Source organism: Mytilus galloprovincialis, chromosome 6 (assembly GCF_965363235.1).
Source record: "Mytilus galloprovincialis chromosome 6, xbMytGall1.hap1.1, whole genome shotgun sequence".
NCBI classification, from domain to species: Eukaryota; Metazoa; Mollusca; class Bivalvia; order Mytilida; family Mytilidae; genus Mytilus; species Mytilus galloprovincialis.
Window position 1 is genome coordinate 43,148,028 of NC_134843.1, and position 21,627 is coordinate 43,169,654.

The 21,627-nt window shown below is 30.8% G+C and overlaps 2 protein-coding genes across 9 annotated transcripts in view; one reads left to right on the forward strand and one right to left on the reverse strand.

The window, feature by feature from the left end:
* Positions 1–2,913: 2,913 nt before the first annotated feature.
* Positions 2,914–8,569, reverse strand: LOC143079641 (transmembrane protein 276-like). The gene is made up of 2 exons (XM_076255097.1): positions 8,465–8,569; positions 2,914–5,977 (listed from the first exon to the last, which is right to left on the reverse strand). Exon 2 carries the CDS (start codon positions 5,967–5,969, stop codon positions 5,355–5,357), a length of 615 nt encoding a protein of 204 aa, XP_076111212.1. The 5' UTR covers positions 5,970–5,977; positions 8,465–8,569; the 3' UTR covers positions 2,914–5,354.
* Positions 8,535–21,627, forward strand: part of LOC143079639 (piezo-type mechanosensitive ion channel component 2-like) — a 120,009-nt gene continuing 106,916 nt past the window's right edge. For all 8 annotated transcript variants that reach the window (XM_076255092.1, XM_076255088.1, XM_076255087.1 and 5 more), the window contains exons 1-3: positions 8,535–8,689; positions 13,434–13,544; positions 19,831–19,926. In XM_076255092.1, the coding sequence (XP_076111207.1) occupies positions 13,472–13,544; positions 19,831–19,926 (169 nt within the window). In that variant the 5' untranslated portion in view covers positions 8,535–8,689; positions 13,434–13,471. The remainder of the gene's footprint in view (positions 8,690–13,433; positions 13,545–19,830; positions 19,927–21,627) is intronic.

The following is a 21,627-nucleotide window of genomic DNA, read 5'->3' on the forward strand; positions in this document are numbered from 1 at the left end:
CAGATATTACAAATGTGTCCTTGAAAAAATAAAAAAATGTGTAAAGCAGATATCAGATAGAATCCTAAATTATCTAGACTATGCAATGAAGAGCTAGAGACATGGAAGAGAACTGCATACCCTGCTGCTAAAATTTGGTGGGGTTCATGTTCTCAATCTTTAATTTTTTTATATAACACATGTTCTGTTAAATTTAATTTCTCATGAAATTACAGATTACAGAAAATTGATAAATAACAGACTAGAATTACAAGCTACTTTAAAATTGTTGATCTTTTATCAGTAGATTTATTTTCCATGGTATATTCAGGGGCGGATCCAGGATTTTCGGTTAGGGGGGTGAAACTTAAATTTCCGCGGAGCGGAGCGAGGCAAATTTTTTTTGGAGGTATTATTATCGAAATTATTGAAATATTCTTCTAGAGAGGGTGCAATGTAGATATCTTGCCAAGCGTGGCGAGAAATAAATATTTTGTGGTAAAATTAGCGAGAAATTTAAGTTTCAAGCTAAACCCGAATAAATCCACCCCTGACAATTTGTAATCACTTTAATTAACAAGAAATCTGCGAGCTTCTATTCATTGACTCAATAATAGCTCATCGACCAATATAAGATTTTGAAAACAAGAATTTCTACTTTTGCCAGCAATTTTTAATTGTCTTTTCTTAATTTTTCTTTTCTTCTATTTCCAGAGGTTGTGTCAAACTTTTTATATACATTTCTACCGCAAACCAGTAAAATCAGAATGAGGTCCTTGCAAAGATATGTTTATTTTCGACGGATCCTATGTAATACGGTAGTACGGGTTGGTGGCCTTCACCGTTTATGCATGCTTCCGCAAACTTTACAGGTTGAAAGTGAGAAACATATATTGATATCATACAGAGATGTTAAACAATGATACAAATTAATAAACGAACCTTTCGCCTGAACCAGTATTCCTATCTTTCATTAAGAAAGAATTTAAACAGGACTGTTTTCTTGGCCGTGCCATAATGAAATAACCAACCCAACCGCGGGTAGGGCACTTTCGCCTACTTCGTGGGAAAGTGAGGTAGGAATGTTTTTGAACTGATCAAAACAATTGTTTATAAAATCCGCAACTACCATGTCACATTGTTTTACTTGAACTGCTAAAAGCCTATGATATTTTTTCACCAAACGCAGTACCGCGATGAAGTATAATATATTTATAGAACTTATAAATAAACCGTAGGTCAGTTTATTAGTAATCACGTTGATTCTGTTAAACTTACTGTTTTATATACTTCTTTGAATGTTAAAACAGATGCAATGCGACGAGATTAATATTCGTCGTCTGTTCAGATACTTTATTGAGTTGAGGACAACCCATGCTTTGAAAATTTTAGGGGGGCGCACGCCCACCACGCCCCCGCCTAAATCCGCCCCTGATATTTTCACTGCTTGTTAAACCTGAAGAAATTTGATTTCACACAATAGCATACAAAATGTAAATACATCTTCAATATCTTTTTAATCACTGAGCATAATTTGAATACTATTTTGGAAAACTGTTTGGAATAACACAAACTTTGCATTCTGCATTGGAATGACTGATGTAGTGTTGGAATTTGGAGTGGTTATTAAACTTCTATAGTATCAGATTATTACATGGCATTTTTCATATCGCATGTATTATCAGCCCAAGGTTCAATATCAGCCCAAGAGCCGCATGGCTCGAGGGCTGATATTGACCGAGGGCTGATAATACATGCGATATGAAAAATGACATGTTATGATCTTTTTATCATATGCTTCAACAATGGAGGAAAATAACAGATCATATATTGATCCTTTTACGTGGTTCCCAGATAGAAGTTCAAAGATTGAAAAGTTCACGGACGTCGGACCCGAATTTAGTACATTCGATATCAAATCTTTCTACCATATGCCTCAACAGAGGAGAAAACATTTTTAATATGGACGACTCGACAAACCCCTAAAAAAAACAACAATATACATAGTGAACACTGGAAAAGTCAACCTTTTCAAAGTAACTTTCTAAATTATGTTTAAAACTTATAAAGAATGCATTTATTTAATAATTTGTTCGTTTGTTTTTTTATTTTTAATTTTTTTTTGTTATTATTTTACACAATATACTTTTCAGTATCTAAATAATTGTTTTGTACACTATTTCGTACTGTTTTTCACTGAAAACGTAGCATTGAGGTGTATTTTCCGGAATTTGCCGAGTATCACCGGAATGCCATGTGATAACGTTACGGAAAGGCATGTGATAACAATCGAAGCATGTGATAAACTTTTCATATCAGCCCGCTAAGCACCAATTCGAAAAATATGGAATTTACGTTAATTTAATGCTATTATCATACAGTAAAAATCATATGTTATTTAGTCTAAGTATATGATAATAGCAGGTATTAGAATTCAATGCTGAACTTAATAGGTTGATATATATATAAATAGTTTCATTCCATAATTGTGTTTTATCAAATTCCTTATAAACGGTTGTAAATTCAGCAAAATTTCTCAACAATCCTAAATGAAACTGAAGGAAAATTTGTAAAACCCTTATATTTTTCTTGCTTTAATAAATGAACTGAGTTCCAATATCCCCTGCCTTTGACAAAATTTATCTATCCAAATATCAAGGGCAATAACTATCTTTAAACTCGTTCGAGATATTGCTGATATAACAGCTACAATATTAGTTTGATAAAAATCTAGCAAGAATTATACACATGAGAGCTTTAACAATGCAATTTTCCATGTACATGTAATTAGTTTGGCAAGGGACATAACTCTTTAAAAATAATTGATCATCACTGATTTTTGAACTTGTTCAAAACATTGCTGATATAAACCTATGCCAAATCTACAAAGTTTACATGTTCAACTAATGATTGAAATAAAAAAGAAGCACAAAATATATCTCACTATATTTATTTGCCACAATAATTGGATTTGGTTGTGTCTAGAACAGACTCTGAGATGTGAGAGGTGAATGAAAACATTGTATATTCTGTAGACCTGACACAACCATATCCCTTCAATTTGTTCACTACAATCAAACATAACAAAATATCAACATTTTATATATATCAAAATGATGAGTGCCACAAATGCCATTTTACAAATTATAAAAAAGAATGATATGATGAGGCACAATCTATGAATGGAAATGACACTTTATATTTTTTTTTTACATCTGAAGTGTTTTTCTGGATTTATTTTCATCTGGAATGCTCAAAGTCAAAAATTTTCATTGATTGATTGATTGTTGGTTGCTTAATGTCCAGTGGCAAATATTTCATGCATTATCAGGACGAGAACAAGTTCACAATAAATACAATAGGTAGGTCTTGTCATAATAGAGGCCATTTGGGATAATGGTCGGGAAATTTTGGACTGCCACTGGAAAATGAGGGCAAATTGGATAGGGACAGAAATTTGGCCTTGCAACAGGCCACCTACAGGCCCTCAAAAATTTTCAAGCCAAGGTCAGGATGTACAAGACCCAAAACAGGATATTAATATTTTAAGCATTCACTGTCAGTGCATTTTGTTGCGTAGATCATGTAGGTAAAAGTTATCCCCCATATAATTTGATGGTCTAATATTTTCTAAGCAAACTGTTTGTGAACAATTGTTCTAGGTACTATTGCAGTGAAATTTGACCATGCAGAAAAAAGTTTATAATAGTGATTTTTCTGATATATTTGTAACTTTTCAATTTTTTGCAAACATTGCCGAAGTAAAGATGGTAGAAGAAAGTCAGATAACCTAATGCTTGTAGCATATGAGAAATTTACCACACCCCAAAAATATAACATTGACCAATAAAGTATGCAATCATGGTTATATGAACCCTACTAGACAGTCATTTACACTTTAAAATTACATGTTTACCATATATACCAAACATCCATGACCTTTTGTTTATAGTACTGTAAACCGACTTATTTTTCGCAAGCGATTTATTTTCGCGACTTTCGCGAGTAGAAAAAAAACGCGAATTTAAATCATCGCGAATATGTAAAATTTCCATTATTCCTTATTAAACTTCATCAAGTAAATCAGTAAATCACGTAATTAAATAACCGTGAAGCGGTCTAGAAAGGGTAAAACGCGAAATAAAGTATCAATGAAAATAAGTTGGTTTACAGTATCTGGGAAACTGACGGATATAACTAACAAAGTCTTTGGATAATTCAAATGAGAACTAGGTTTAAATTAGCACTTTTGAAAAATTATAATCACACAGACAAGAATTAACTCACATGATAACTTTTTAAAGTTGAGCAAAATAAAAAGATGTTTTCATAATTATGATAAACCTTTGATGAGGTTGAATGTGAATAACACAAACATGATTTTTTATGATTCCAATGAGTTGAAAATGTTATTGCAAATTTGATGACTAGAATAAATCTCATATATACGTCTTATTTGGACAGAAACTTTACTTATATACATACATGTACAAGTAATTTATAAAGTTTCACATCATCAACCTGATTGTCAAAGACGAGTTTTAACTTTACAAGAACAAAACTTTAGAAGCTGAGAATTTTCTTTTCTTTATAAAGTTTTTCTAAATATTTGTAAAAATAGAAACTGGTCTAGTTTAATGTTGTTAAATCTAAGGCTGAGAATTTTAGATACCTCTATTATGGATACTTCTATTATGGACTTGCAACGATTGGTTCTAAAACAAGTCAATTCATAAAGTGCTCAAGTTCAACAGAACCATGTGTCTTGCCTGTAATCAATGCTGTCAGTGTAAGGGTATAATATTGCATGCAAAAAACTAAATTATTCTGTAATACACATATGAAGTATTTAAAGGTCACTTTCTGAATTGCCAAAATTTAGAAAAAATAGTTTATATAAAATCAAATCTAAATCTTAAAACTGAACTCAGCATCAATATCCATGTTATATCTGGTAAAAAAAATATTACCCAGTATACTTTTCATTGGATTAGGTATTACCTTTATCAAATTTAATAGTACCGTATATAAAAGCTTGAGTTACAAAATACATTTGGTAAAATAATTTAGTCTTTTTTCAATCACATGCAAATATAATTGAAAAAGTATGAAGTATATAAAGGTTACTTCCTGAATTGCCAAAATTTAGAAAAAATAGTTTATATAAAATCAAATCTAAATCTTAAAACTGAACTCAGCATCAATATCCATGTTATATCTGGTAAAAAAATATTACCCAGTATACTTTTCATTGGATTAGGTATAAATACAATGCATACCATTCTCAATTAGTATATAAAAGCTTGAGTTACAAAAATAATGGTAAAATAATCAAAAACAATTGGAAATAAGGCTATACAATTAAAGTATGTACTTCAAAAATTTTGCAAATAATGTTTTGTATTGCTATTAGGTGGTGGGTCCACCGTTGGAAATGAGTACCAAAACATTAAATTTCCAATAACAAGACCATAGTGAAGGATGTCTACTTTGTAAAATGGTCCTATCTGTCCATCTGACCCTCCGATCAATCCAGAAACAACATACAGTACTGCAGCACCAAGACCATACCAATTTCTGTTCATAAAGCACAGCAGAAGGATTGTCAACATTGCAAATCCACTGACAGCTTGAGTTGTCAGCTGTCTCATATTTGTTGGTAGAAAGAAGGAAGATACAGCAACAATGCCAACAAATATTATTATCTTGTTTGCTAAGACAGCTGAACCATAAATGCCACAAAATCCTAAAGCTATTGTCGGAACGCCAAATGTGGCTGCTAACCATGAAAAGAATTTATGGCCTTTGAAAATCAGAGATCCGTCTGGGTTTTCCATACTAAATCTAATGATGCCAACAGAGGCTGCTATTCCTTGGATAATTAGTCCAATAGATGGCTTAAGATGGTGATTATATAACTGGTTTGCAACATAAAATGCTGAAATAGCTAGGATGAGATCACTGAGTGAGGTACTCAGTTGCCGAGGCATTATCAAATCTACAAAATAAAAGAGTAAACTCATTATTCTGACACATTTAATTAATTTGTTTTATTTCATGAACATCTCATTACAATTACAGGGCTGTATACAGAAGAATATTGTATATGAGTTATAACATCTACCGTAAGAAATAAAGAACATGACACAGTGTAGAATGATGAGGGACTTATCAGGTTTTATCAACCCTTTCTGCACTAATCTTGTTCGGCAATGGACTTATGGCTTCAGTTTCAAGACAGCATGGCATGCAATAAGCCACACAGACAATAAGAAGTGGTATTTGCTTATATGATAACAGAAGACACATATGATCTAAGTTTGTAATATTCATCTTTTTGGCTTCGCTACCACTCTTGAATTTTTCAAATCTATAATAATTTAGATTTTCTCTTATTCGGCATTCGGGCATCACCCTAGATGACGCTTTTCCATCAATACGCTGATCACCCTATATATCCGAGGGGTACTTGATATAATAGAACCTGTTAATTATTAGCAATAAACATTTCTTATCAGGTGACAAGGGGTGTGAAAAAGATGAACAAAATCTTTTATCTTTCGTCAATTGTCAATCTGAATTAACTGTTTTAATTCTGATTAATAATTTTTACTAGATCTACATTGAAGTTCTATGAATGAAGCATGATGAAGTTGATGCACATGTATATTTTTATATTTATCGAAAATTGAGTTAATCTGATTGAAATTTTATCATACCCTTGGACTATTACTCTAACCATATTATATCCCAGATTAAAACAAACTTTATATATTGAGTATTATATGTCATTTTAAAAATATTTTGAAAATTTGGTTTCAAAGTCTGGGTAGTCTAGGTACAAGGCAAGTCGTTTTTACAATTGCTTGTATATTTATTGTACATTTAGAGTTAACCTTTAAAAATATATACTTGTTAAGGTGTCATATTTTGCATTTTTTCCCCTTTTGTACTCTTTGAGATGCTAAGAAATGAAGAAAAACAAAGGAAGGATGCTTTTGCTCGCGACATGCATGTACATTATGTAGATATATTAGTAGAATAAATAATAAGACGTATATGATATATATGCCATGTAGAATAATTTTATAATCTAAAAATCACCAACACGCCTGAACAATTATCTTATTTCTCAGTTTGAGTGTTATCTGTGTTTTTCTTTTGACATTAACCAAATTATTCAAAAATATGTGAAAAAAGTTTTTCTGTGAATTAACATGATTAATGTTTTCAGATCTTTTATTAATATGTACTATATTTAAATTTTTTTTTTTTTTAACATGCATCCTTTTTTTATTGATGTCCTAAAATCACCTCAATCAATAAATATTCATACACCTTGAGTCATGTCTTCGTTCACGTTTCTAAATTAACAATAACATCAACATTTTGTTGTTGATTGATTCGTTTAGGACAAATTCTAGTAGTCTTAATTATCACTGTTATCCTTAACTTCGCACGTATATACCTTGTAATAACCTGCGAGTATGACCAGATGACTAGGTTAATTTATCTTTCTCAATGTTTCTTTGATGTTGACATTTTTATTACCGAACTTAATTTGCACATGACCTCGATTAGGGAAAATTAAACAAGGCATAAGATCACTCATGGTTTTGTTTTCATTGCATGTTTTTGTCAAACAGGAATATTCACAAAACTAGATCAAATATATCCCATCTAGCTGATATTCTATTTGTTTTTAGATTTTTTTATTCTCAGATTTCTCACACGGTAAGTCGTCTTCGTTTCTACTACAGTAGAAAGAAAAAAAAAAATGAAATAATAAGAATGGTTTTAATTTATTTTCCTGCAGATTATGATTAAATTACGATGTATATACAAAAGATTGACAATTTGTCATGTTTGTAGAGCTCTGCATTTTTAGTGTAAACGATTAATAATTATTTCAACTTTTCAAGTTTCGCGGATTTTTGCAACCTACATCACAACAAGGCTTGACCATATATACATGTACACGAAAAAACTATACACATTCATTCACTAGAAACTTTATCAAAAGTTGGCAATCCGGTCTGTTCTCTTAAAACGATAAGCATGCTAACAATGTTTCACCGCCTTATCAAAGGAAATCAGCGTTACTAAGAAAGGGAGAAAACTGATTTTAAAAATGCCAGTATGTTCGGATAACAGAATAGATAGGATTCTATTTTAAACAAGAATAAGAAAATCAATATTTTTAACAAGTCATCAAATAAAAAAAATCATGTATCTATGAATTTTTTTTATCAAGCTGATCACTTGTTTAGGAACTTTTTTTTGCTGTTGTATAATTTGTTTAGAGATTTACTACTGTGACTTAAGCATGCATAGTCTAATTCAACAAATTGTTGATCTTGCAATAAATGAATAATATGAGAGTTTTTCTGAAATAAGTAATTGGTTTCAGTATTTGTGCTAGTGCGACCAGAAATTGTTGGACTTGATTCTCCTTAACAGGTGGATTTATTTGAGGTGTCATTACCTTTAAATGTGGAAATTTGAACCTAAAGTTTAATGTTCAACAGGATTTGCAGTTTGGAATATCCGGAAATGTAAACATTCCTTCGCTTCCGGTGGAATAAGTGTCTTGATGATAACAGAGGGCGCTCACGTGAGCATCTGTCATGCTGTAGATGCTGTGAGCATTGTGGCGTTAAAACAGACGCTTCTTTTTCATGACAAAAAGATTGCAAACCAGGTGAAAAAGGTAAATTCTAAATACTTATTTTCATATGAATTCTTTGTGTTCAACGAATAATACTGTCAACGTATACTATATTTGTAATTCTATGTCAACAGTGCACAGATTCATTTTTATATGAATCACAGTTACTATTCTATAGATAGAAAGATATTTTCTTTAACATCTTAACTATACAGTGATATTTCCGACGTTTACGTATCATTTTTATTTAATATTTACAGTTCTGAACAGGTCCCAGTAAATAAATGAGTAGATTCACTACTGTAATAATAAAAACATGATTATTCTTTTAAGAATAACTTATTTTCTTATGTGCCAATTTGGGAACATAAGAACCCAATGTCCACTAAGCCGACTTTATACCGAATGACTTCAATTAATAGCCCACTGGTACAGATAATGTAGGGCCCTTAAAAACCTACTAGATAAAAATAAACAGTACCTGTTCTAAACTTCCTTAATCTTAATCAATTTCTTTTTATAGTTTGCCTGGTGCTATTAATATAAAAATAATAGTCTTTAGATATTACTTAGTTAGTATAGTAATGTCTTACTCTGCCAGTGATGTGGAATTTGATTAATAAGCTGGTAATAATGTTCTTCTATATTATGAATGATCACAAATGCAATTTATTGAAATAAACAATATTACTAAAAATGATGCTGAAATATTATCAGTTTTATAGTTAAAAGAAGACCAATATTAAACTTCCATGTAAACAGCAAAAATAATCAGCAGAGTAAGATCAGCAAATATGTTCATACGACCAAAATTGTCAATTGCCCTCTAAAATAAAGTTTTCACAATTTGTGCATTTAGTTGGCTTACTTTAAAAAATCTTCTCCTTTGAAACTGCTGAATCAATTTCAGCCAAACTTGGGCTGAATGAGTTTCAGAGTATCTTGTATAAATTTTGTATTTAATTTTCTTGTACGTCCAGAAACATAGCCACTACCAGGCTAAAATAGAACATCTAGGGGTAAAATGCATTTCTTTCATTTTGAAGAAAATATGACAGATACAAAGAACATTTCAATGTAAGTTTTAAGCCATTCATTAATATATATTGAAAAGCAAAAAAATAATCTGATGAAAGATTTAAGCCAAAAATTACAGGTGAGAGATTCAGGCTCTTGAGAGCCTCTTGTTCTTTTATCTGTAGATCTATGTAAACAATTGTATGCATTCTATTTGGGACTTACATGTATACATTATTCTATTGGTCCCAAATCATGTTGAATAAAAAATATGTTTGGAATGAAACTTACAAAATTAAATGAAATTAAAATTAAAAATTTGAATAATTTTCATAGTTTGGCAATAAAAAAAATTGTGTGTGATGACTGGTTTCGATTTATATTTTTTTTAAATAATTAAAAAAAAATTCGTAAGGGTTCCACGGAACCCAGTGTCTCGCCTACTTTTGCTGTTAATCGCAGACTCGACAAAAATGAGGAAAAACATCAATGAAAATTTCCCTCTCGATACTGTCTTTTGATTGAAAGAAGCTTCCAAGTTTGGTAAAAAAATCCAGGATAGTTTATGAATCTAATAAATGTTTTATAAACTTTAACTGCAGACTGTATGTAATGTTAACTGGAAGAAAAACTAAGTCCATTTATAAGTAAAATACGGAAAAAGTGAATTTTTTTTTTACAAAATTTACTTCTGAATAATATCTTATGATCAGAAACTAGCTTTTGTCTAAGTTTGGTAGAAATCCAGGATAGTTTAAGAACATTATAAAAATTTTAAAAACTTAAACCACAGAGTGAATGTTTTGTTTCTGGCAAAAAAATTTAGTCCATTTATAAGTAAAATACGGAAAAAGTGAATTTTGTTTTTTACAAAATTTACTTCTGAATAATATCTTATGATCAGAAACAAGCTTTTGTCTAAGTTTGGTAGAAATCCAGGATAGTTTAAGAACATTATAAAAATTTTAAAAACTTAAACCACAGAGTGAATGTTTTGTTTCTGGCAAAAAAATTTAGTCCATTTATAAGTAATATACGGAAAAGTGGAAATTTATTTTTACAAAATTTTCTTCTTGATACTATCTTATGATCATAAACAAGCTTCTGTCCAAGTTTGGTACAAATCAAGGGTAGTTTATGAAAGTTATTAAAATTTTAAAAACTTTAACCACAGAGTGAATGTAATGTTTCCTCGCAGAAAAACTAAGTCCATTTATAAGTAAAATACGGAAAAAATAAAATTTTATTTTTACAAAATTTACTTCTGGATACTTTCTTATGATCATAAACAAGCTTCTGTCCAAGTTTGGTAGAAATTCAGTATAGTTTAAGAAAGTTATTAAAATTTCAAAAACTTTAACCACAGAGTGAATATTTGTGGACGCCGCCGACGACGCCGACAACGACGGAATGTAGGATCGCTTAGTCTCGCTTTTTCGACTAAAGTCGAAGGCTCGACAAAAATCAGTCATCACACCAAAAAAATTAAGGCAAAAGTTTCCTGCAGTTGTTCTGACATTAATCATGTTAATAAAGAATAAATTTGTAGGTGGACTTGGATTATTAATATAGGGGTACCAGCATATTGCACTTAAAATAAGCGGACTCTAATAAATCTATTATTGCTTGTAAAATGATCCTTTATAGCAGTTTCTTGATGGATTCGTACCATGCTATATAACCAATGTATCATCTCAGTAACAGTTCTACTCCCTCACTTTTCAAAATAGTCAAACTTGTGTCTTTTTCCTGATGATCCAGCATGTAAACACTCAAAGGACTTGTACATGTTATGTTAAAATTTGCTGATACATATCCATTTAACGAACTACATGTACATATGATTATTTGTACAATTCAAATTTGAAATTAATTTAAAAAAAGGATCTAAATATCCTGAAATTATTTATTGAAACTATTTAGTGTGGACCTGGCTTTTTGAGCATAACCAATATTCACATTTACTAATAAGATGTTTTTAGGGTTTCTGTGTATTCAAACCTCAACAATTTCGTTTATATACATGTAATACTGATCATTAAACAATATTATAACTTAAAACAAACCTGTGGAAGAACCCTATTGATTTTGGTGTTAACAAGTTAAAGGTCACTCAAGGTAGCAAACAGTTTTGTTTCTTGTTGTTATCCTTTGAACCATTGTCCAACTTTTACCAACATGTGTAATAATGTCGCTTGGGACGAAGAAGACTTCTATTAATTTTGAAGTAATTTGGCAAATGTATTTATGTCACAACTGATATGATTTTATTAGATTATATAAAAATATTAGTTTCCTGGTTATATTTTTTAAATTGTACATGTATATATCCTACATTTATCAAGCTTAAACTCAAATTCAGCATTATCTTGAGGATAACCCTTGGAAAGAAAAAAACTTTAAACTTTTTGGTCTGACAGTAATTTAAAGGTCAAGGCAACAATACATGTACCTTTTTTCCTTCCTTTGATATAAGTTGTCAGCAGATTTTAGTTTTCATGTCAGTACATAAACAAAATAATTCTCAACTAAAAAATCTGCTTCTACTATTAATCCATAAAGATCACAAAACAGCCCATGATGGCGTGCCAGGAATTTCTTATTAACCCTTTCCTCCATGGAATATTTTTTTTTACATACTTGATTTGCATAGGATATTTTCAATAAAAAAAAAATCATCATGTTTAAAGTATTAATGCATTGCAAAAACAAATTTTTCATCAATGAAATTCCAGTCAGATTTTCTCATGAATATCTTCTTTATATTGGATACAAACTTTTGTTAAGTCTGATACAGATTTTCATAGGCAAGATGTTTCAACTGAAGCACAATGCAGGCGTCAAAAGGTGTCATTATGAAGTAAAGGGGGTGGCGTCAAAAGGCGTCATTATGGAGGAAAGGGTTAATTGTTAATTTGTTCTTGTTCTTAAAATGCACGAAATATTTGCCACTAGCAGCAATCAATTTAATTCTAGTTTAAGCTTTAAATCTTTGGATTTTAGTATCAAGTTATTGACAGGTGATATTCATGAATGTTTTTGATGTAGTTTTTAATGGGAGATAAAATATAATCCAAAAATTTAAAATATGTCTGTGTTCATCATTCCTAAAAGACTGCTACAGTTGTACCTGTTAAAAAGTACAAAAATAAAATTGCTAGATACTCTTAATGTACAATGTACCTGTATATCACATGTATTTTAGGTGATTGAAGTCTTATATTCTATCATCATGTAACTGTTCTTTTTATCTGGAAGTGTTTAACGACCTTGACTGGCTATTCAGCCCTCGCACGGTCGGCTCGGTGCCCGAAGGCGTTTTGTGAACGTTTCAATAATTTTTGCCATCGGTCAGGAACGAGTGGTGGTCGCCATTTTGGAGGTCGCCATCTTGGATTTGTGAGTTGTTTTGATTTGGTATGTTGACTAATTTGATGTTATTTCTTCACAACGGCTGCTTTCAGGGCTAAAACTGTTCTTTTTGGAGATTATTTGGGTTTTTATACCAGAAAATTGTGCTGTGTATCACACATAATCTTTTTTTTTTCTCATACATGTATCCCATCTCTATGTAATTCATTGTTGTTATTGTTTAATCAGATTCTAATGATCATAGGAATTGGTTGACATATTGTAAACAGATTATACATTTCCCTATAGTAATACCTTCAACATACAATTATGAAATCTGTATAAAATTCATGTTTATAAAAAGGATTTAATTTGAAGTTCCAAGTGATTGTCTAGTATTGATTGTTTTTTTTTATAGTGTTAGAAAAATGGTGTGAGTGGTGAAAAAGATAGAAAATGACAACACGAGTGAAGAGTTTGGTATGCTGGTCATTATTCAGGGTTCTAGTACCTCTGATCCTGTTAGCAGGTAAATATTTAAAACTATTAAATACATGTATTTATCAACATTAAAAAGTAATATAAGTATTTATATTCACAATATACAGTCATAGAAATTTAGGTTTGGCATTTACAGTCCTGACCTAATTGATGATTATTCAAATTAAAAAAAAATGTACTACAAAATTAACAAAAATCTACAGGATCAATATATTTTTGCAGGACATGTTCTTTCGACATACTAATTTCGAGGATTGATTATTCATAGATTTATTAACCAACTAAGTACATTATTGCCAAACATGAATATTTATTAAAAATTACATATTTTCTGTAATGGCCCTGTTTTTTTCTGTAATGGCCCTGTTTTTTTTCTGTAATGGCCCTGTTTTTCTGTAATGGCCCTGTGTTTCTGTAATGGCCCTGTTTTTTCTGTAATGGCCCTGTTGTTCTGTAATGGCCCTGTATTAATGCCCAGTTTGTCTGTATTAAGCCCAGTTAGGGTTTTTAATAAAGTTAATAAAATTAAGTTGTAAAGAGTATAATACCTTTTTGTATTTTATTTAATTTAGTAACCAGCAACCAACATTAAAGAACCATATAAAGGGATCACTGTTCATCCTTTTTTTCAACACATAACTTCTTTCAACTTGATTTGGATATTTGGTATATTTAAAGCTTTATCATGGTGAAGCACAAATTATTTTTTTCAAACTAAACTGTCATTAAAAGAGTAAGAGAGTACATCAAGTTGGTAGCAACACATATATACTTTTGTTCAGTTGGTTAATAGATGTATTAAGAAATGGGTGTTTTTATAATGGTCCTGTTATATGTCCTCAGTCAGTAATAATGGGCTCGGATGTCTGTAATGGCCCTCGGCGTTGTCTCGGCCATTACAGACTTCCTCAACCATTATTACAGACCTTGGACATATACATGTAACAGGGCAATTATAAAAACACTCATTCATTAATACTATATTATTGTCCGAAGGGATGTGGAGATGCAGGGCTTAGCAGTCAGTCCTTCATATAGTGTAAGCATTGAATACATGCAATTACTTATAAGGCATCCAGTTTTCAAATTTTGATTTGGATTTTTGAAGCATTCGATTTTTACAATTTGGTTTGTCAAAGTGACCCTATTAATCTGCTTAGACTTAAAGTCTAAGCAGATTAATAGGGTCAATATGGAATTGAAGAGCTTTAAAAATCCTCCAGTCCCCCCATCTATCATTCGTAAATTAAACCTCCCTTACAATTGTTGAGTAAATGATTTTCATTACCAAAATCTGGAAGTAACTAGTAAGTATTACACAACAATTGTCATAAGTGTTTTGACCTTGGAAGAAGAAAAAAAAACTAAATTGTAAGCATTCTAATAATTACATTCTTACACATATTGGATGGGGTGTTGTTGTGATTCACTGAACTAGTAAGACTAGATTCTTGAGTTCAAACATAACTTAGATATATATATTCAACAGGTTTGTTCTTGAAGGTGGTCGATTAAAATAGTTTGTACAATGTATCAAGTACAAAAATTATTTTCATATGCGTTATGACAAAATTTCTCTTGTCCTCAGGTTTAACTTACTGGACTTGAATGATGTAAGTTACAAATGCAAAAAAAATTTAAATGTGACTGGCCACTTCAAGTTTATATGGAAATCTTGATAAGTTACCCTATTTTTATACGACCGCAAAAATTGAAAATTTGTTTGTCGTATATTGGTATGATGTTGGCTTCGTCGTCGTCGTCGTCTGAATACTTTTAGTTTTCGCACTCTTACTTTAGTAAAAGTGAATAGAAATCTATGAACTTTTAACACAAGGTTTATGACCACAAAAGGAAGGTTGGGATGATTTTGGGAGTTTTGGTCCCTATATTTTAGGAATTAGGGGCCAAAAAGGGCCCAAATAAGCATTTTCTTGGTTTTCGCACTATAACTTTAGTTTAAGTAAATAGAAATCTATGAAATTTTGACACAAGGTTTATGACCACAAAAGGAAGGTTGGGATTGATTTTGGGATGTTTGGTTCCAACAGATTAGGAATTAGGGGCCAAAAAAGGGCCCAAATAAGCATTATTCTTGGTTTTCGCACAATAACTTTAGTATAAGTAAATAGAAATCAATGAAATGTAAACACAAGGTTTATGACCACAAAAGGAAAGTTGGGATTGATTTTGGGAGTTGAGGTCCCAACAGTTTAGGAATTAGGGGCCAAAAAGGGGCCCAAATAAGCATTATTTTTGGTTTTCGCACCATAACTTTAGTATAAGTAAATAGAAATCTATGAAATTTAAACACAAGGTTTATGACCATAAAAGGAAGGTTGGGTTTGATTTTGGGAGTTTTGGTTCTAACAGTTTAGGAATAAGGGGCCCAAAGGGTCCAAAATTGAACTTTGTTTGATTTCATCAAAAATTGAATAATTGGGGTTCTTTGATATGCTGAATCTAACTGTGTATGTAAATTCTTAAGTTTTGGTCCTGTTTTCAAATTGGTCTACATTAAGGTCCAAAGGGTCCAAAATTAAACGTAGTTTGATTTTAACAAAAATTGAATCTTTAAGGTTCTTTGATATGCTGAATATAAAAATGTACTTAGATTTTTGATTATTGGTCCAGTTTTCAAGTTGGTCCAAATCGGGGTCCAAAATTAAACTTTGTTTGATTTCATCAAAAATTGAATAATTGGGGTTTTTTGATATGCCAAATCTAACTGTGTAAGTAGATTCTTAATTTTTGGTCCCGTTTTCAAATTGGTCTACATTAAAGTCCAAAGGGTCCAAAATTAAACTAAGTTTGATTTTAACAAAAAATGAATTCTTGGGGTTTTTTGATATGCTTAATCTAAACATGTACTTAGATTTTTGATTATGGACCCAGTTTTCAAGTTGGTTCAAATCAGGATCCAAAATTATTATATTAAGTATTGTGCAATAGCAAGAAATTTTCAATTACACAGTATTCAGCAATAGCAAGAAATCTTCAATTGCACAGTATTGTGCAATAGCAAGAAATTTTCAATTGCACAGTATTGTGCAATAGCAAGAAATCTTCAATTGCACAGTATTGTGCAATAGCAAATATTTTCAATTGCACAGTATTGCGGAATAGCAAGAAATATCTAATTGCACAATATTGTGCAATAGCAAAAAATTTTCAATTGGAGTTATCTTTCTTTGTTCAGAATAGTAGTTGAATCAACTTAAATCATTGTTTTATACAATATACAATGTTGTGTCTTTACCATTCAGTGATAACAAGCACTTTATTTTACATTTTAATATTTTATGATGTATTTAAGAGTAGTTATTGTTGCAAACTCCATTAGAAATTTGAATTGATATCAGTTTTGGAAAAAGGGAAAGGGGGATGTGAAAAAAAATGGGGGGGGGGGGGGGGTTTAAATTTTTCTCATTTCAGATTTCATAAATAAAAAGAAAATTTCTTCAAACATTTTTTTGAGAGAATTAATATTCAACAGCATAGTGAATTGCTCAAAGGCAAAAAAAAAAAAAAAATTTAAGTTCATTAGACCACATTCATTCTGTGTCAGAAACCTATGCTGTGTCAACTATTTAATTTTAGATTTAAATAAGTTTGAAGAAGAAATCTTTAATTGGTTTGTAAAATCTTGACATTTGTTTTGTGTAAAAAACCCATATAATGTCAAAAATTTGATCACAATCCAAATTCAGAGCTGTATCACGCTTGAATGTTTTGTCCATACTTGCCCCAACTGTTCAGGGTTCGACCTCTGCAGTCGTATAAAGCTGCGCCCTGTGGAGCACCTGGTTATGCAGTTAAGCTGCATTATGCGAGCACCCTACATTTGTGTTCTACCCAATAAATGCTGAAATATGTGCCATTGTTTTTATCTAGCTGGTTACTATGTTATATATAACTAATTGAACACTTTTTTAATACTTTTAACTTTTAATGCCAACTTGTCTTGTAAATACATGTATGTATATCATTTTAAATGTTGTGTTTAAGATGCCAATGTGCCTCCTATTCATTGCATGTATTGGCTCCTAAGACCATGGCTTTGACCAGATGGTTACCATCATTTGCTTCTTTACAAATGAAAATAATGCAGACTAGGATTTTATGTATGAATGAACAGTTTATAACAACATGAACAAGGGTCATTGATAAACTTTATATGGGATTTTAATTTATCCAACTATCAAGCAGATTCATAAGGTTGATCTCAATGGCTTTTTCTTTAGTATGATTGATGCTTTATACATGTACAAAGTCAACAAAAGGAATTCAAAATATTTCAGTATTTTGATTTACAATGTGATTTATTTTAAATTAAGTAATTTAATATTAACCACCAGCTAGGTATTCCACAGGGGGACTTTAAGTATGATTTTTTATTTTTATATATATGTAGACATGAGAGACAGTCTTATATTTATATAAATAAATGTTAAATACCAAATGCTGTTTATATTCAATGTTTGTATAATATATTACATTTATTTGATATTAACACTTGTGTAAATAGTACCTTATGAAAGTACAATATGTATGCTTAAGGCAGTGTATTTTTACTTGTATATGTTTATATTTAGTGAATATCAAAATTTGGTATGAGAGACTGGTACTGATTTCAGCAGGAATTAGATATTGGGCATGGGGTTGTGTATCATTGTCCTGTTCAAATATCTCCAACAATCAGTTTCAGTAGGGAAATGAAAAATAGATTGTTACTATTGAAAATTAGTATAAAAATTCATATTGACAATCCAAAAAGAGGGTTTCTGGAGGTTGGAACCTTTGTTTTTTTGACAATCAGTGGTTTTGAATGGGGACATATGGTTGGAACCCCTCTTTATCCTGGGTTGGAGCCCCCTTTTAAAAATAGCGGGATCTGCCACCTGTGCCAAAACCCCCAATGAAGGGCTGTAGTCTACCATATGTAGATGATTGAAAGCCTATAAAATGATTTTATAGCTGTTTTTGATAATGGCAGTACTCATGGTAGGTATAATGTTATAATGTATAGATGTTATAATCTATGCAACTTATTTAAAATTCAAATATTTCTTATTTTATTACCTATGGTGTCAAGTGTGTATATGTTCAATATAAATTAAAATTCTTGTGTAAGAAACATCAATGTTATAATAATGTCATCAGAATTGAGTGGGAGTCATTTTATTTCTATACAAGCATAAACATTGTATTCTTGCTGTAGGGCAATGTACCAGTTAGCATGTGTTTGATGTGCATCACTGAATATGTTGTGTAGGGAAAATATGCAGTAGTAAAGTATTATAGCTGCCCTGTAATATTGTAACTTTACCAAAGAAACGTTACATTTATCACATTTTTGTAAATCTTCAAACCAAGCTCCTGGTATTTAATATATAACAAATTTTATTGTAAATATGATTTTAGAGGGTGGACATTTATACTGTGACATTGTTTGGTTTAACTACATGTATTAGGCCTCTATACTTATAGAATTCTCATAGAAACTGTTCTGAGTAAAACTGCATCAATTTACAGATTGGACCCTTTTGCAATTTGGTTAGGGTTACATTTAGGTACTATAGGGCTATGGTTATATTTGGTGATTGCCTCAGGTTAAGAAATAATGATAGATTTCTTTTTGAAAATTTTGTATCATAAATTGCATAATGCATGTACAGATACTCATGTACTAGTGATTAGGGAGAGTGACCAGAAATTAAGAATACTAGATTTTTTTTGTATGGATGTGTTTAGAATGAAAAAATATGATGCTGGTAGTGTAGCTGTCTATTCCTAATGTTGGTTCAGTGGTTTCCTAAGATATCATTAAAACAACCTTTTTATCAAGAAACAACTTTTCCAAGATATTCCTTGAAATGTAAATATTTATTAGAGAATAGCTCTGGGACCCAAATGCTGAATATTTTTTTTTTTTAAGGAAAACAGATGTAAAAAATACTGAACTCAGAGGAAAATCAATTCGGAAAGTCCATAATCACATGGCAAAATCAAATAAAACACATCAAAAACGAATGGACAAGAACTGTACTTTTCCTGACTTGGTACAGGCATTAGGCATTTTCAAATGTAGAAAATGGTGGATTAAACCTGGTTTTATAGCGCTAACCCTCTCACTTTCACAATGTAAAACATTGATTTAATTAGCAAGAAAACCTCTTGAATATTTTTAACAATATTTTTGTAGTTTTGCTACCTATATTGTATTAATACAGTTGTGTTTTGCTAGGCCAATACATTGTAATGATTTGTTTCTTAACATCAAGATTTGATGATGATATTTTCTTTATTTTCAGCATGTGTGGTGAGGTACAATGCATTGTCCTTCCTGTATGTGATATTTCTATTGGTATGCCCTCTGCTCAGGTCACCGACAGAGTTCACTATAAAAGGTAAGATTTGACCTCATATAGGGTCACAAACAAAGATTGGTGTTAAATGTGTCCATTCTAGTCGCAATTTGTAAAAAGTAAACCATTATAGGTTTAAGTACAGTGGACAGTGATTTCAATAGCTAGAAAACTCATTGTATAAATAGTATTATACAGTAATGTGATATTTCTATTGATATGTTCTCTGTTAAGGTCACCAACAGAGTTCACCATAAAAGGTAAGGTTTGACCTCATAAAGGTCTCTGTAAAAGATCATGTATGTCTTCAAATATGATTGGGAATAGAAGTCAACTTTACAGGTCATATATATATGTCCTTAAATAGGATTGTACTTGTACATGGGTCCAGAAGAAGATTCAGTATGCCTGCCAACTTTTCAAGATCTCCATCTGGGGGATTGAAAGAGCAAGAGATTCTCATTCACCTCTTATATTGATACAAGTGTTTTTATATCACAACTGTAGAGTTTGAATAAGTATTTGTGTACTTAAACACTATTTTAACTCAATTTAATGTCTGTTTGAATTGTTTAGTTCATACAAAAAGAATTTCAAAATTCATGTCAATACCTCTCATGAAGGAAACCCCCTTTCAATCATGTGGGTTGGCAGGTCCGATTTAGCTGGATTCCAATTCACTACAACACTGCGTAAAAATACTTCAGTCAGAATGCAAATTGTCTAGTAGTAGTGCATTCTATAGTATTCAAATAGAATGATAATGAGAATAAATCATGCTATATGCTATTTAAGAATAATAGGATTTGAGTTATATTACTTCTTAAACATTTGTGTCACAAACATATTTGCTAATAATTTACTTTGGTTATTTTCATATACTAGTAGTTACTTGTATTTATGACCATTTACTCGAGAATTCAGTAGGTAAATATGTCTACAATACAAGATTTTTTCATGTGAAAAACAGCATATCTTGCTTTCTACATGTAGCTCCCTTGACACATGAAAAATATTTATGTATTTATATGTTTTATGATGTTAATAATTGGTAGAAAGGAGTAACATCTGGGAATATTTTACACACTTTATAACAGGACAATTATTGACTACTATTTGATATCAGTTTTTTATTGTTAGATAGGATTAAGTCTGATAGTGATCAGATCTATAATACAATATTATTGAAAATGAAAAAAAAATATTTTAAAATCGTTTTGCTGGTTGAAAATCTTTGAAAACCCATTGGTGTTAACTTCACATCTTCTTTGTTCATGTTTTAAATCAGTATGTTTTGTCCTATGGACTTTTATATCTGTCATGTTACAATAAATAATAAGATCAGAAAAAGTTAACTTTAACTGAAAGGAAATATATTGATTTCGCAAAGTGAAAAGAAGAATTAAATATATTTAGATCCACACTCAGAGATCAAAGAGATGACTTCCTATGAATCAATTACAGGATGAATAATAATTTTATTATTAGTATTTTATTAGGATAAAATTGAAGGACGCTGCAATTAACCCATTGATTATACCTTATTTTTGTAACTCATTGTTAGCTTTAAAAGTGATTGTTATGAATGATTTAATTAAATTGATTATTTTTATTAAGCGCTTGTGTAACATTAAATATTTTATTTTGATGACAATTTTTTTTGTCTTGCCTAAAGCCCTTGACGAAGTCTAAAAGTGAGACATAGGTATGCTGTTTCCTGGTGGTGGGGGCAGGGACAGCATC

Excerpts from the sequence above, each read along its gene's own strand:
- LOC143079641 (XM_076255097.1), bottom strand. The coding sequence starts at position 5,969 with ATGCCTCGGCAACTGAGTACCTCACTCAGTGATCTCATCCTAGCTATT.